This window comes from Brachyistius frenatus, unplaced genomic scaffold (assembly GCF_029030835.1).
Source record: "Brachyistius frenatus isolate BFR_SWC_R1_liver_20210118 unplaced genomic scaffold, ASM2903083v1 Contig_75, whole genome shotgun sequence".
NCBI classification, from domain to species: Eukaryota; Metazoa; Chordata; class Actinopteri; family Embiotocidae; genus Brachyistius; species Brachyistius frenatus.
Window position 1 is genome coordinate 2,034,644 of NW_027210674.1, and position 15,496 is coordinate 2,050,139.

General features: G+C 39.6%; 2 protein-coding genes across 2 annotated transcripts; both read left to right on the forward strand.

Moving 5' to 3' along the window:
• Positions 1 to 1,484: 1,484 nt before the first annotated feature.
• On the forward strand, positions 1,485 to 11,211 carry dnase1l1 (deoxyribonuclease I-like 1). Its single transcript, XM_069708465.1, has 9 exons — positions 1,485 to 1,564; positions 5,395 to 5,553; positions 6,297 to 6,385; positions 7,320 to 7,406; positions 7,513 to 7,625; positions 7,738 to 7,850; positions 7,956 to 8,113; positions 8,841 to 8,937; positions 10,443 to 11,211. The coding sequence occupies exons 2-9, from the start codon at positions 5,404 to 5,406 to the stop codon at positions 10,626 to 10,628; spliced, it is 993 nt and encodes a 330-aa protein (XP_069564566.1). The 5' UTR covers positions 1,485 to 1,564; positions 5,395 to 5,403; the 3' UTR covers positions 10,629 to 11,211.
• Positions 11,212 to 11,958: 747 nt separating this feature from the next.
• On the forward strand, positions 11,959 to 15,490 carry LOC138626592 (L-rhamnose-binding lectin SML-like; the record flags this gene model as incomplete). The annotated part of the gene is made up of 8 exons (XM_069708331.1): positions 11,959 to 12,021; positions 12,163 to 12,195; positions 12,281 to 12,327; positions 13,048 to 13,187; positions 14,797 to 14,903; positions 14,995 to 15,039; positions 15,122 to 15,254; positions 15,397 to 15,490. Coding segments are annotated over exons 1-8 (624 nt in total), but the record flags the coding sequence as incomplete, so codon positions are not given.
• Positions 15,491 to 15,496: the final 6 nt, after the last annotated feature.

A 15,496-nucleotide genomic window follows, 5' to 3' on the forward strand; every position in this document is an offset into this window, starting at 1 on the left:
TTGTGAGTTTAGACTCAAAACATCTACTTCAAGAGTTCAATAATTTAACAAATGTGGACCAAAGACAAAGGTTTATAAAACAGGGGATATTCAATCAAGATGATATTGAGTGATGTGTGGTGGACAAATTGTGCTTTTGATGAAACCTAAACTTTTCCGTTCTTTTATATGTTGGGAGCCAAACTAATAATAACTTCCACAAGTGCAACCTGAAGCCTCCACACTGAAATAATGACATATTCATTAGTTCTGGATTTTTACTGAAGGGAGAGTAAATATAATGCATCTGAAGAACATGTTTTACAAGGTAATTAAGCTACAAAATATTGCAACGGCCTGGGTGAGATGTTCAGTTAAATGTTGAAGTGTTGATTCTTGTTATTGCTGTATTTAGATAAGTTATGAGACCTGTAAGTCATCCCTGTACCAATGACAGTGAACAGTGTGGGACAGCCGCCTGTGATTGGTCAGGATCCAAAGAGGGAGGGGCCTTTACAATTCTGTGCTGTTTACTTTCAGTTACACACCAAGATCAACTGAACTTCATGTAGGTCACCTTTTTTAAGATGCTATATTTTGGGCGGAGCACCGAGCACCGTGCGAAAGCCCTATTGTTTTTCGCAAAGATGTAGAGATTGAAGAGAAGAACTGTTGGTGGAGATGACAAGCGCAGGGCAGAGACATGCAGCTCCATGACGGGACATCTGCAAAAGAAAGAACAGAAACTATGTGAGCGAGGGAACTGAATGGAGACAAAAAATAATAATAAGAAGAAACTATGGGAGAGAAAAAGATGGTGAGGTATGAGTCAGTTAAAGAGTAGGAGGAAAGAAAAGAAGCTCAGCATGCAACGAGGTCCCCCAGCAGCCTCGGCTTATAACAGCATAACTAAGGGTTGGTTCAGGTCTACCTGAGCCAGCCCTAACTATAGGCTTTATCAAAAAGGAACATTTTGAGTCTAATCTTAAAGCTAGAGAGGGTTTCTGCCCCTCGAACACAAACTGGGAACTGGTTCCACAGGGGAGGAGCCTGAAAACTGAAGCTCTGCCTCCCATTCTACTTCTATAAACTCTAGGAACCACAAGTAGACCAGCGTACTGAGAGAGAAGTGCTCTGCTAGGATCATATGGTTCTATAAGATCTCTAAGATATGATGGAGCCTGGTCATGTAGGGCTTTGTAAGTCATCAAGAGAATTTTAAATTCTATTCTTGATTTCACAGGAAGCCAGTGAAGAGAAGCTAAAACTGGAGAAATATGATCTCTCTTGATAAATCCCATCAGTACTCTTGCTGCAGCATTTTGGATCAGCTGCAGGGTTTTTAATGAGTAATTTGGACATCCTAACAGCAAGGAATTACAATAATCTAGCCTGGAAGTAACAAAGGCATGGATGAGTTTTAGTAAAAACACTTTTTTCCCCCAGCACAGCACTTCAGCCTGCACTTAAGACCTCCTCTTGTCCCTCCCACAGGAAGCTCAGTGTCAGTGGCAGCTTTGAGTTTCACTTGAGAGGAGGCGGTTCAAAAACAAACACTCCACAAGTCCAAGAAATACAAACGCTGGTAAGTTGCTGCTGCTTCAGTTTGACTTGTACACTTATTCTTTAAAAGACTGAGCCAAGGAACAACAGTGTTACTGAGGAGTGTAACCTGACCTGTGTGTGAGTGTGTCTCTGTTTTTTCTTTTTTATGACCATAGCGTGAGAAGGAGATAGAGATCTACACATTGCACAAGCAAAACTCTCCTGCTGATTGTGTCTGTTGTTAAAAAGGGGATGAAGCTCAGAAGTGTTTTAACAGATCTTTAGAAGAGTCAAGCGGACTGACAGAACTCACAGCAGCACACGTCTCCTCCACTTCACAGAAACATAATGCAGAGTGTTTAGTTAATCTATCAAGTGTGCTGGTACAAAACAGAAGTGGTAACCGGCAGCAAGAAAACCCTCAAGTTCCCCATGTTTACCATGACGTCAGGCCCTGAACCAGCGAGTCTGAGCAGAGCAGCTGCAGGTCTCTGTTCTCATGTCAGGGGTTTGAGACTGCTGCATTGACTTTAGACATGACCATGAAAATAACTTAATGATCACAGAAAAATGATCACAGCTGAAAAACCATCACTTTACTCACATGACTCTGAATGCTATTTTTAGGAGATATGAGCAGCTGTTCCTATCAACTGACCAAACAGCTCGAAGGCCAACAAAAGTTGTTACTTATACTTTTGTTTCTAAAATTTTATCTCACCGTGACTTGTGTTAACTTCAAATAAATCGTATAACTCTGAGAAATACACTTATTTACTTTCTTGCTGAAAGTTCTGAGAAAACTGATTTCATTTTTAAAACATTGAATATGGTGGCTATGTACAGCTGCATAAACAACATTTTGTCATAATTATAAAGGCCTTTTCAATTCCGACAAACAAAGAAGTGTCAGAACAATTATCATATAAAAACAGTAAAACAATAAAAATCCACCTTGTAGAGACAGAAGAGCCTAAAATCAAATCGCTGTAAACTCAAATTAAAAATGTACCTCTTTTAAAAAAATGTCCAGGAAATTAACAGTCAATTGCATCATCAAAAAGTGTAAATAGAAAAAGAATGGAGTAGTGTTAAATATTATTTTGTAGAATTAACAGATTACAGAACAACTAAAATTCAATAATTTGTTTAGGAGCAGCATGCTCATGCTAATTTAGCAGCAAAGCCCTGTTGTATTTACGGGTTTAAAATGTATTCTTTAAACTGTAAAATGTAAAATTGGTTATGTAAAGTTGTCTACGCACGTATTTTCTTACAAAATTCTTCTGGCACCCACAGCTGGTGGGAGTTTTTTACAGCCTTGAAAGTCTTTGTAGTTTATTTGTTCTTGTCATCTTTTCGATTCAACGTGTCTTTTTCACTGTTCAATATTTGAATATGTCAGCTCCTACTGATCTTCCACTTTCTATTAGTTATTTTCTCCAACAGATTCATCAGTTGAACTTGCACGAGTTTCCTGAGGGAAATGAAAAGCAGCATTTCTTTCTTTACAATATAAAAAGTGAAAATGAAACATTAACAATTGCACAACATACTTCTAATTTAAAAGTTGCATTCAAAATGAATTATTGCAGTCAAAGCTGAAACATTTGAGGTTTCAACAGTTGAACGTTACACTTATCCACCTCGACCTAAACAATATTGAAGGTTTTGTTTAGCTGTACTTTCCATCAGGAGCAACATCTTTACCATCAGTAATCACTCTGGCTTCCTCCGCTGCTTATCATAGAGACAACAAACAATAAACAGTGGGTTAGTGGGCGGAGCCTGTACAACCGCAGATGAGAAACACGCAACTCAGAACCAAAGATACAATACCTTTAAAAATGTCCTTCTGAGGGATTAATAAAGTATTAATCTATCTATCTATCTATACCTGCAGAAAAAGCACAAAACTCCTCCTCTCACTCTCAACAAGACGATAATTATTTGATTAAGTGTCCTAATAAGAACATTCATTTGCAGAGTCCATAACTGACCTTCTAAGATTATAATTCAGGCTCATATTCTGTAAAACAGGAAGCGCAACTGTTAATGTTGAGTCAGTCAGGAAACAGGATGACTCAGTCCTGATTATAAATAACAGATTCGGAGTTTTTTTTGCAGTTAATGTTTACGCCCGACAAACATGATTCATTGATCTGGTGACTCCATAACTGTTGCACAACCTACTTTTAAACATTGAGTCACAAAGCTTTCATGGGTCGACTGTGTGCTTCTTATATTTGTGTTGCAAGTTTGCTGAAATTAAAAGCTGAATTAGTGTAAGTGTAACCAGAATAATTCAATCTGGGATCTTAATTATTGTTTTGGAACTATGTTACTGTCCCCTTACTGTCGACAGGTTGTCACATGGCCGTTTTCCTCTGTACACAGAGAAGTGCTAGGAGAGTCAATCTTTTCCTTAATATATCATCTTTGTTACTCCATGCATGAGATGGATAGAAGTGATCATCCATGTCTCAATAGAGGATGTTTGTTTTTCCGTCGTCTGTGCTTCGGTATGGTAGGAGTTGTGAGCAGGAAAAGATGAATCAGATTCCGCTAAAGAAAAGTCAACAACTTTAAATTGAATGTTGAACGACGAGCCATTGAAGAGCTGCAGTTTCGCCAACAGATCCTTCGAACTTTGAACATTTGATATCCTGGTGAGTTTATTGAAGTTAGGACATTTGAGAACTCAACTCTTTCTTTTATACTTTTTTTCAATTTCATTTATTCCTGAGATCTCAGAGGTTTTTGATTTTCATATTACCTGCTTGGACACTTTTTGATGTGTGTAACTATTAATTTGTTGTAGTATTGTTATTACATTGTGTTCTCATTAAACCTGTTGTTGTAAGTGTAATTCGGGGTGGATACTTCTTGTCTGTGCAGCAGTCAGACGAGTGATTGATGAACCAGTCTCCTCATTGAACCTGGATGAGATTTGATAATTCCTCCCTTTTCTGTCTATTCTGCACGGTCTCTAAAGCAACAGCTGCACGGGGGTTACATAAGGATTACACAGCGGCAGCTGGTGCAAACATTTTTGACCGTTTTAAGCAGTCAGAGGATTTACACCTGTCCTGTCCAGGTTTGATGTGTCAGTGTTGAAAGGTTTGAGACTGCCAGTGTTGCCTGGATGGAGAAGACATTTTCATAAATCTTTCGAAGCTGAAAGTGGGTTTAAACAGACTTTAAATGGGATATCTTAACACCCTTTCACAACAATAACTGGTCAATAACTGTGTTGTTAGAATTGTCATTTAAGTGTTTGCCAGCACAGCATTTTACATAGTAAAATGACATAGTTGTTGAATATAACCTGTACTCATCAATTCTTGTTATACACTTATATTACTGTGGCACAAAAATAATAGCGGGGATCCTTTAAAAAGTAATGCCATGAAAAGTTTTTATTTATCACTGAACTTCATAAAAAGACGTCCGCTCACAGCTTCAGTTTTCTTCTCTGTGAATAAAGTCCGGCAACTCGGCGAGTATTAGCGTTCGCTCGCCACTCTGAAGGGTGGACCAATCAGTGACCAGTATATGTGGTTAGGAAAGTTTGTCCCGCCCCTCCTTCACTACGATTGGACGGCTGGTGGCAGTGACGAGCGCAGTGTTAATGTTTTTCAACTCAGCGCTCAGGGCAGAAAAATGCTCGGCACCTCCTCAAGGTACTTAAAGCAAATTTAAAAATGGCTGACACGAGTATGTTAGTCTGGTTTCGGCACATGCTGATTGGTTAAAATGAAGCCCCTCGGCCTGTTAAACAGGAACTTTTCTCTTCCTTTAAACAGTAAATATGTCATTTAGTCTGATTGTCCTTTTTGTCTTCTCACTTCTGATTACCTTCTCTCGCAGCTCTGGACTATGAGGTCGTCTTCGCTCCTCCTGCTCTTCTTCCTCGCCGGTGTGAGTGATGTTCACGGGCGTTCAGATTTTAGAATCTGTGCCTTCAACCTGCATCACTTCGGGGACTCCAAGTCCAAGAAGAGCGATGTCATGCAAACTCTCGCCAGGGTAAGACGAACACTGAGATGGGTTTTTGGGAGGCTGTGCCTCAGACGGTAGAGTGGGTTGCACACTAATCAGAAGGTTGGTGGTTCAATCCCCAGCTCCTCCTGTCCACGTGTCCTTGAGCAAGACACTGAACCCTAAATTGTCCCCAATGGTGTACCATCGGTGTGTGAATGTATTCCTGATGGCAGCACTTTGCATGGTGATCTGTCTTATTAGTGTGTGAATAGGAAAACTATGTTAAAGTACTTTGAGACCGAAAGGTGATAAAGCACTATACAAGTACAGACCATTTAGCTGCAAAGTTTTCATGTTTAACACATTTTCAATAAAGCCCTTAAATTGCATTTACTTTACTTTACTGTATATAAAGGGTAACAATGAAATACTCGTTGGGTGGTAAAAGGACGAGGGACGAGGGAGTAAAGGGGTAATAACTTTGTGCTGAAAATGGACTTGGAAATAAATGACGGGCTACTTTCAAATTACTGATCCTCTGTTCTGTAATTACAGGCTACAATAATGTTGTTACTGGGCTACAAGACAGGAAAAATGTGGTTAATTATGGTATCGAATGCTTTTTGGGCTGCAGTGGATTTTAAGAGTTGCAATACTGCTGAGTGGCAGCACCGTATTCAGCTCATCTAATACATCCTCGGCTCACTAGCACGGTACTCAGAGCAAATCACAGAGTTAGCATCCTTATTCCTAACATGCAACGTTCATGTCTGTTTTGTTTGTTTCAGATCATCACTCGCTGTGACGTGTGTTTGCTTCAGGAAGTGAGAGACATTAAAGAAAAAGCTATACCGCTGCTGCTCGACCGTGTTCAAGGGTGATCTATGTTCATGTTGTGTTTACGTCACCTTGAAGGACTTGACATTCATTTTCTCCGGACGCTTACCTCTACCAACCATTTCCAAAAACTCATCTTACCTTGATCTTAGATCGATCCTTAAGTCTTTATGGTCAATTTTAACGATTTACAGCGTGGGGACTTGATTTTTGCTTCCAAACAGAAGGTGCTTCCCCACGAATGGCTGTTTAACACAAGAATTTTACCATTTGTTCCCCTTTTTTTCCTTATAGTCTATTTGGCAATCAGAACATTTTCAGTGCACCCTCTTTTGTCTCTGAATAGCTGAGGGTCTCTTACCCAGTCCACTTTTGGCCCTGTTTCGAGGTGTCGGTTGGTATTTGCTCACCCCCCTCCACCAAGGGGGGGTCTGTGAAGGCTGATGGGACATCGACAGTAAGACCTGAACTGTTATTGCAGCAAACAGACACAACGAGTTCTGGTTGAGGCCAGCAGGATCGATGATTATCCTTGCAAGACAAGCACTGCAGTTTCACTGTCAATTGATGTAATGCATTCCCTCGTTCTTTACCCTAACCGTAACCATCACTGCCAAATGTCTAACCTTAACCCTTAACGTAACCCCGACCTAAACGTAACTGTAACCTTTAACCATCAAACCAAGTTTTAATTGGTTTTAATTTCAAATCTAATTTTGGTCTCCACAGTGACAGGTTGGTGTGGACTCAGGCTTAAGTCCACACACACACACAACACACACACACACACACACACACACACACACACACACACACACACACACACACACACACACACACACACACACACACACACACACACACACACACACACACACACACACACACACACACACACAGAAAACAAGTCCCTCTTTTCACACTAATATTAATAGCTTCTCCCACTTGTCTGTCTGTATCTCTTCAATATTCAGGTACGACACTCGGCATGAGTATAAATCTTTGGCCAGTGAGCGACTGGGCAGGTCGGACTACCAGGAGCAGTATGTGTTTGTTTACAGGTGAGCTGAACTGTGTGTGCCACTTTACATCTCCACACACCTAAATGTTAAGACTGAGCGCAGACGGTAATGTTTGTGTCTACTCTCTGTATCTGCATGTGTGCAGGGCTGACAGAGTGACAGTCACTGGCCAGTATCAGTACCCAGATGATCTCCATGGAGACGTGGATGCTTTTGCAAGAGAGCCTTTTGTTGTCCGCTTCAGAGCCCCCATGACAGGTCAGTTTTCTAAACCATCCAAGATCATGAAAAAGCCTGCTGATGTTTTGGGATATGAACAGATCTCCCTGCGTCCTTCCTCCCTCCCTCTGACCCTTATCTATGTCTCCAGCTATAAAGGAATTTGTCCTCATACCTCAGCACACCACTCCAAGCAACACCACTAAAGAGCTTGATGCACTGTATGATGTTCTACAACGTGTGAAAAAGATGTGGAGAACTGAGGTAAAGTCTCATTTTGTTCGTGGTAATCACAGCGCTTTTAAAATAACAATTAATTCATATTTTTTAAGTCTCACCATGATGGTTGGTGTGTGCATGTGTGTGCAGAACGTGATGCTTCTCGGGGATTTCAACGCCGACTGTGGCTACCTCGCCAAGAAGAACAGGAAGTACGTTCGCCTGATTACAGAGAAGGACCTCTTTTGGCTCATATCAGATGACACTGACACCACTGTGCGATCGAGCACGTCCTGCTCCTACGACAGGTGAACTCACACTCCTCACAGCCTGGTCACGTCACAAAACCTGCAGTTCCACCTACAGTCAACCAAAAGGTTTCGTTGGACAAATGTTTGCGAACTTTCTAAGAAACTAAAAGGTTCTTTTAAATTTGTGTTTCCATGGCAGAACCTTCAAAGGTTCCTAAAGGCAAATTAGTCAGCTGAAATTTCAAAAAGATACACTTGCAAATTTTGCAAAACAATGATGACCGTAACAAAAGTTGGCAGACTTTCTAATTCTCACGTCATATTTTGTCTGTCTTTCTCTGCATAAATGCGTTAGGTGCGTACAGTTGGTAAACCTTCATAGAATTTTTCCTGAAGCTTCATATTAATCAAATAATTAATTGACAAATTTGTAATTGACAAAATTAAAAGTTTTCAGTTCCAGGATTAAAATAATGGTTGTTGTGGGACAATCAGACTGTATATAAAAGTGGATGGAGCTTCAGTATTCTAAAAAAATGAGGCCAAGTGCCTTAAGCAAAACAAAATGGCCAAAATTGTTTTTACAAGCGCCGTTTTTATGACCCACATTTACATTTCATTGTTAAGGAACCTGTTGTGGTCGAGTGAGACTGCATTTGATATGATGAAATGAATTTAATTTGCAGCAAGATTACTTTGTCTTTAATTCTTGTGAGACCATAACTCTTTAACATGCTTTCACAGAAGAAACATAATGTGTGGTTTTGGTCCGTTGTTCCGACAGGATCGTTGTGAACGGGGAGACGTTCAACAGAGCAGTTGTTCCTTCTTCAGCCAAACCATTCAACTTCCAAATGGAGTACCAAATGACAGAGGATCAGGTAACAGCCCTGTGTGTGTGTGTGTGTGTGTGTGTGTGTGTGTGTGTGTGTGTGTGTGTGTGTGTGTGTGTGTGTGTGTGTGTGTGTGTGTGTGTGTGTGTGTGTGTGTGTGTGTGTGTGTGTGTGTGTGTGTGTGTGTTTATTGAGGTATGACCCTGTACAAGTGTAGATCTACACCTAACACGCATTTGCACTGATACACACTTTGAGTGCACATAAAAGCAGCAACAGAAATCCAGAAGATTTTGCAAGAGAGGTAAAGAGAGGGCAGAAGGAAAGAGGGCGGGAAGGAGGGAAGGAGGGAGGGAGGGAGATCAGTCATTCATAGCTGCTTTCTCTCCACATTCCTCCCCCCTTATATGGACAAAACTATTGGAGCCCATCTCTCCATCTCTTTATCACACACACACAAATACATGTGGGGTTGGCAAGGTAACTTTTTGAATGTAATAGTTAGTTAAAATGCAATAACTAATGTAACTATTTTAATTACTTCATCAAAAACTTATTACATTTAATTTTCTCTTTGATTCATTTTCTAACAAATGTTTTCAACTGGAACAAAAAGCTGAACAGTGTGAAAACATCTAAACCTCACAACAGAACTCAACACTGGTTACTGTCAAACTATAAATACAAGTTCTTCAATTTAACTTGAATTGAGACTGGACAGTTTTGATTTTAATGCTCAAGCAACAAAAACAAATCAAGAAGATGTAGATCACAAATGACTGCAGTAAAATGTCCCCAAAACCTCAAACTAAATCTACATTCAGCTCAACTCATGTTGAGTGATGACAGAACTATTAACAGGGCTGTGTTCTCTTTATATTGTTTTGACAATGGTTCTTGAACGCCTCTTTTTCAGTCCCTCTTCGTCTTATCCCATGACATGGCCGACCTCCTCTGCGTTGTTGCAGAGTGATTTGATCGGCAAATTCAAACAAGAGAAACTAATCAAAAAACAAGACTCAGAGTTTGAGCGCATACAGCCACATTTTTTGAGCGTGTCTCGACGTCAGCAGAAGGCAGTCCTGAACGGAGAAAAAATGCAAAGCAGCCGAATGACTCATATTATGTTTTGTGCTCTGATTCAACACTGAAACACCTCAGTGACCTGAAACTCAAAGTCTTTATTAACGTTTAGCCAAAAATACCATCGGTCTCTGACCTTAACAAAAGTTCTTTTGTTGCCTTGAACTGATCACAGCTGGGAGTCTGGATGTGTACACACATGATCCACCATCATCCACGCCTGCTGACTTTCATGCAGTTCATGCGTGTGTCACTTCTTTAAACATATTTCAACCGGTAATTATGTGACATCTAAACATAACTGGGAAGACAACTGAATTGTAAAGATGTAAATGTAAAAAAAAAAAATTAAAAAAATGACAAACTGATCTAAAAATATACACACACACACACAAAAAAAAAAAAATCCCAAACCAAACCCAAACTCAGTTCTATAAATGCTGACTTGTCTTTCTGTGTTTTTCTTTCAGGCACTGGATGTGAGTGACCACTACCCGGTGGAGGTCCTGCTGAGGGTCACTGACTCCAAAGCTTTCAGCGGTGTGACTTCCTGGATATTAACTGGAATGAACAAAACTGCATATGAGAGAACACATCGATCAAAGTTCTTGACTTTGTCTGTCCTCAGTTATCTTGTCTCCCAAATGTTGACATAGTGGTGGAATGTTAAAGCTCCTGGATGAGAGAGAATCTCAGGACGAATGAACTGTAAAGAGAACTTCATGGTTTCCCTGTAGGGAGTCCAACCTGCCAAATATCACGGCGAAAGAGAAAAATTCAACAAAGCTTAAACCTTGCCATTTTTTAATTCACCGTATGCACAATAACGTATCAAACAGATTTGTGTGTTAATGATTCATTGCAGCTCCTTTAGTTTAGAAAAGTTGGGCCTTTTTAAAAAAAAAAATGGTTTGTTTCTCCTAAATTGTTGTATTCCTGTTTTATTTTGTACTTATTTCCTATTTTATTTTGAAATCACTCACCCCTTTGTTCATGTATGTTTTCATGTTTTACTTTTCTGGTGTATTTTGTAGTGAGTCATCTGTTTTCATCCAAATGTATTCTGCTTCCTGCCTTTGTGTTCGCTTCTCGACAGTTTCCTGCCGTGTCCGCCAATCATGTAGCCAAAATACACCAAATCACTTATTTAAAAAAATGACCATCAGATGTTTTAATAATAAAAATAGTTATTGCTTGCAGCCCTACAGGCTTTCTGCAAATAAATATTAAAACATGTCATCACGTTTTCTGTGTTGATTACATCACAAAGACAAAAATAAAGCAATCACCCCGATTTAAACTCCACTAGATATAGTACAGACTAGTTCCTCACCAAAACCTGAGGTCAGATTGAGCAGACCTTTGATTGGTAACCCTCGAGTCATTAATAGGAACAAACTCTGCAGGTCCCACCGGTGTTTTATCATCTTTGAGCTCATTGTTTTGGTTTTACAACTGAACTGTCCAATCGTCAGCCTGGTTTCCAACAGCAGCAGACAGCTGTTTTTCATTAAAAAAAAAAAAAAAAAATTTTTTTAAAAAAGCTCCTGTACACCACCAGCCCAACAGATACAGGCGGACACTGGCTGGTGAGCATATTGGAGCGTTTACCAGCTAAAGACTCCCGCATTTTTGCTTATTAATATTCTATTTCTGCTGAACATTTACAATATTCCCCCTTTTTATAGATGGTTGCACAAATAAAATGTAAATAATGCAGTTTTAATATTACACTCTGCAAATCACTTACATTTCTGAAGTAAAAGCATAAAAACCTGAAGATGGATACATGGGACGAAATGAAAAGTGTAGTATAAAAATGATCAGTTTGTTCAATCAAAGTAGTAATTTGGATTTTGAAATGTTTGAATAAATTATATAATTTCAGGGACGTCCCGGGTCAACGGCACCCAGCTGAACAGGAGCCATCAGGCCATATTTGTTTTCAGTGATCATCACATTCTGTCCTTGAGCCACAGTAATAAATACTGAGGGTCTGTGTCAACCACCACCAGTCTGAAGCCATGCTTTACCTCAGCAGCACACTCTGTAAGTAAACTGGTAAATTAAATGCTTTCAGAAGGTCCCTGTATTACAAGAACAGTGTAAATGAATGGATTCATTTAAAAACTCATTAGATCTTTTTATATTGGATTATTACATAACTTGAAAGTACTTTTTCTTTTTCAGTGTTGGCAGCAACCTGTCTGCTTGTAAGCACAGGTAAACCTCTGTGTGTAACTGCATTCTTACATTTTTTACACATCTGCCTTTATGTTTAACTAATACTTTCATATGTGTTTCATAGGTGCAGAGATAACTACCACCTGTGGAACCCATGTCCACCGCCTGAGCTGAAGGAAGGATCAAGTGTTGTGTTTTTACCACACTAGCTGGGATTTGCTCTGAATGGGTCATTTCAGTTTTTAAATCCCCTACTCAATTTTAGTCCCTTCATAAAAAATACAGTATAACTTCAAAATGTCACAGAGTACATTGTGTGGGGAAATGTAGTTCCTCCTGCAAATAAGTAACATATAAACACAGGGAGAAATAAGTGATGGGATGTAATTTGTGCTTTACATAAGTATAGTTTCTAGGTATTTACTTATTATATTTTTACTTCTCTATATTTCTGAGGGAAATATATCTATATTAATTATTCTTTTACATTTCTTCAACCTCTTTAACATACAGCCACTTTTTTTTTTTTACTAAAAATAAACTAAAAGCTTAGAAACCCTTTGTTTACTGACTCTTGCTGCAAAAGTAGTTTTCTATAATTAAAAAGTAATGAACTACTGTTGTGGTATTGATATCTTATAATTGATTCAGAAAGGGCTGTTATCATTCAAAATACCCATATCTGGACCAGTGAGTGTTAACTAAGAGGTCCATTACAGTCATGCATTAAAACTATGAATTAAATATTCTGCTTTCCAATAAAAAAGTTGATAAATCTGCCACGTTGTCCCTAAACCCAGGATTTTGTGGGCAGTTGCCTGCTTTTGCTCGGTTGGTGATGCAGCCTTGATTTTGTGCTTCTTTTCTGAGTGTCTCTTTCTGTGGTGTGCAACAGAAACCGGAGTCATCAGAGTGCAGACGGCACTGTACGGACGAGCAAACGGCGAGACCTGCAGCGGAGGGAAAACTGACGCAGAGCTCGCCAATACTGCATGCTCACTGGAAGGTGCTGGTGACATCATCCAGACAAGGTACACATGTGGAAGAATAAGCCTGCCTGCATTTCTTAGTGGTGAATGTCACCAGGTTGATGTGCTTTTGCACTACTTTCTTTCAGCACAAAGAGGTAAGAGTTTGTTGGTTCCCTTAGTCACTGAAACAGTGTTTCATTACTCCTCAAAAGTGATAAATCAAGATCAATTCTCTCGTGTATCTGAAGCCTTTAATATGTCATAAAATGAAGCAAAAGAGATAAACTATTGCTGATTTTACAAATATCATTGTAAAATGGCCCAGGACCAAGGACAGTAAGCGTACAAAATGTTATAAATAACTGGATTAAAGTGAAATCTCAAACCAAATCATTTCTTTAATTAGCATCACACATTTCTTCAACTTGTAATCAATCATTCTGCCTATTTAAATGGAGAAAAGTCATTCTGCTGTTTGATATCATCATGTGCACCACAACAAACATGGACCAGAGGAAACAGAGGAGAGAGCTGTCTGAGGACATCACAAAGAAAATTACAGACAAGCATGTTCAAATTATTGGCTTTAAGACCAAACAGCTTAATGTTGCTGTGATGACAGTTGCAAATAATGTTAACAAGTTTAAGTTCCATGAGGTGATAATAGTCAAACTGCCTGGATGCAAGAAAAGGAAAATCCACCCCAGATTGAACAGGATGGTGGTAATGGCAGACAAAGAAACAACAAAAACTTCCAAGTAAGTATAAGCTGAATTTCAAGGGCTCGCTATCCATTTTTATGGCATTATGTGTCACTTTTTGAGTGACAGTGGAAGACTTCACTTTTGAAAGAAAAACATAAAAAATAGCCAGGAATGAGGTCAAATGCATATGATGATTCTGGGAAAATGCTGTCTGGAAAGATGAGACAAAATGGAGCTGCTGGAAAGTCACATCAGCTCGATGTTTACAGACAAAAAAAATGAAGCTTTCCGTGAAAAGAATACCTGCTGTGAAACGTGGAGGAGGTTCGGCTCTGTTTTAGGGCTGCTTATCTGCATCTGGCTCAGGGTGCCTCGAGTCTTTAATGAACGATAATGAAATCTCAAGACGATCAAGGCATTCTGGACTGAAACATGCTGACCAGTTTCAAGAAGCTCTGCTTAGTGTCGAGGGCTTTAGACTACGGTGGAAACACAGATAACCAAGAGCTGAAGGACCTTTCAGTTCCTTGGAAAGTTCCCAGACCTTCGTCCTCAAAACTTGGTTCTAGGAACTTTTAGTGGCAACGTGGCTAAAGTTTCAGCTCATTGATTGTGCGATTGTGAGAGCCAGCAGCTGTTTTCAGAGAAAAAGCTGTGACACATGACACAGTACCTGTTAGAGACAAGCTGGTGAAAACACTGGAGCATTTAGCAGCAGACAGCTGGTTAGGACTCTAAGCAGTTGGTTGAGACCAAAAGAAGAATTCTATTCATCAAGTGGACATGAATACAATTTCAAGCATTATTTTGGTTACAGTTTGTCATGTTGTCCCAATAAATAAGAAGTTGTGGGATTAAGTTTTGTTGTATTTGTTGTGAACATGCCAATTATGTCTTGAGATAAAGCCATGAGTAGAAGAAAGAAAGATGTAATTTTCCTGTTGGTCTTTGTGTTCTCCCTGCAGGTGTAATGGCAAGAAGGTCTGTGAACTAAACAAAAGCATCTTTCCAACGGACCCCTGCAGCGACACTTTTAAATACCTGGAGACCACCTACATCTGCATCCCAGCAAGTCAGTCGCATGTCTGCACCAAACATGGAGACATAGATTCAGATGTGTTTCAAAAAAGCTCCATCTAATGTGATTCATGTTGCTTTGACAGCTCACCTCATAACCTGTGAGCACTCGATGGCACACCTGAAGTGCGGTAAGGTCACATTTTGCATTGACCTGATTGTTTAATCCTTTCAAAACAGCATTATCAGAGCATTTCCTTCTATCGTCGATAGGCGATGGCCTCGTGATATCTGTCTTAGGTGCTGATTTTGGACGTCGCGATGAGACCACTTGCTCCTTTAAGAAGCCTAAAGAGCAGATCACCAACGTCAATTGTTCGAACCCCACTAAAAAAGTTGCTGAAAGGTACAGTTGCCTGGTCTTTGTTCATTTTAAATTAACCATTTATAAACTTTATTAGTCGTTTTAAAACATTTTAATAGTTAAAGCTGAGCCCAGATTTAATTTGCTCCAATGCTCACATGCTCTCATGTCGTTGCATCCACAGGTGTAACTTGAAAGAGAGCTGCACCATGAGAGCCAGCAGCTCAGTGTTTGAGGACTCCTGCGTCAACACTTACAAGTACCTGGAGGTGTCGTACGTGTGT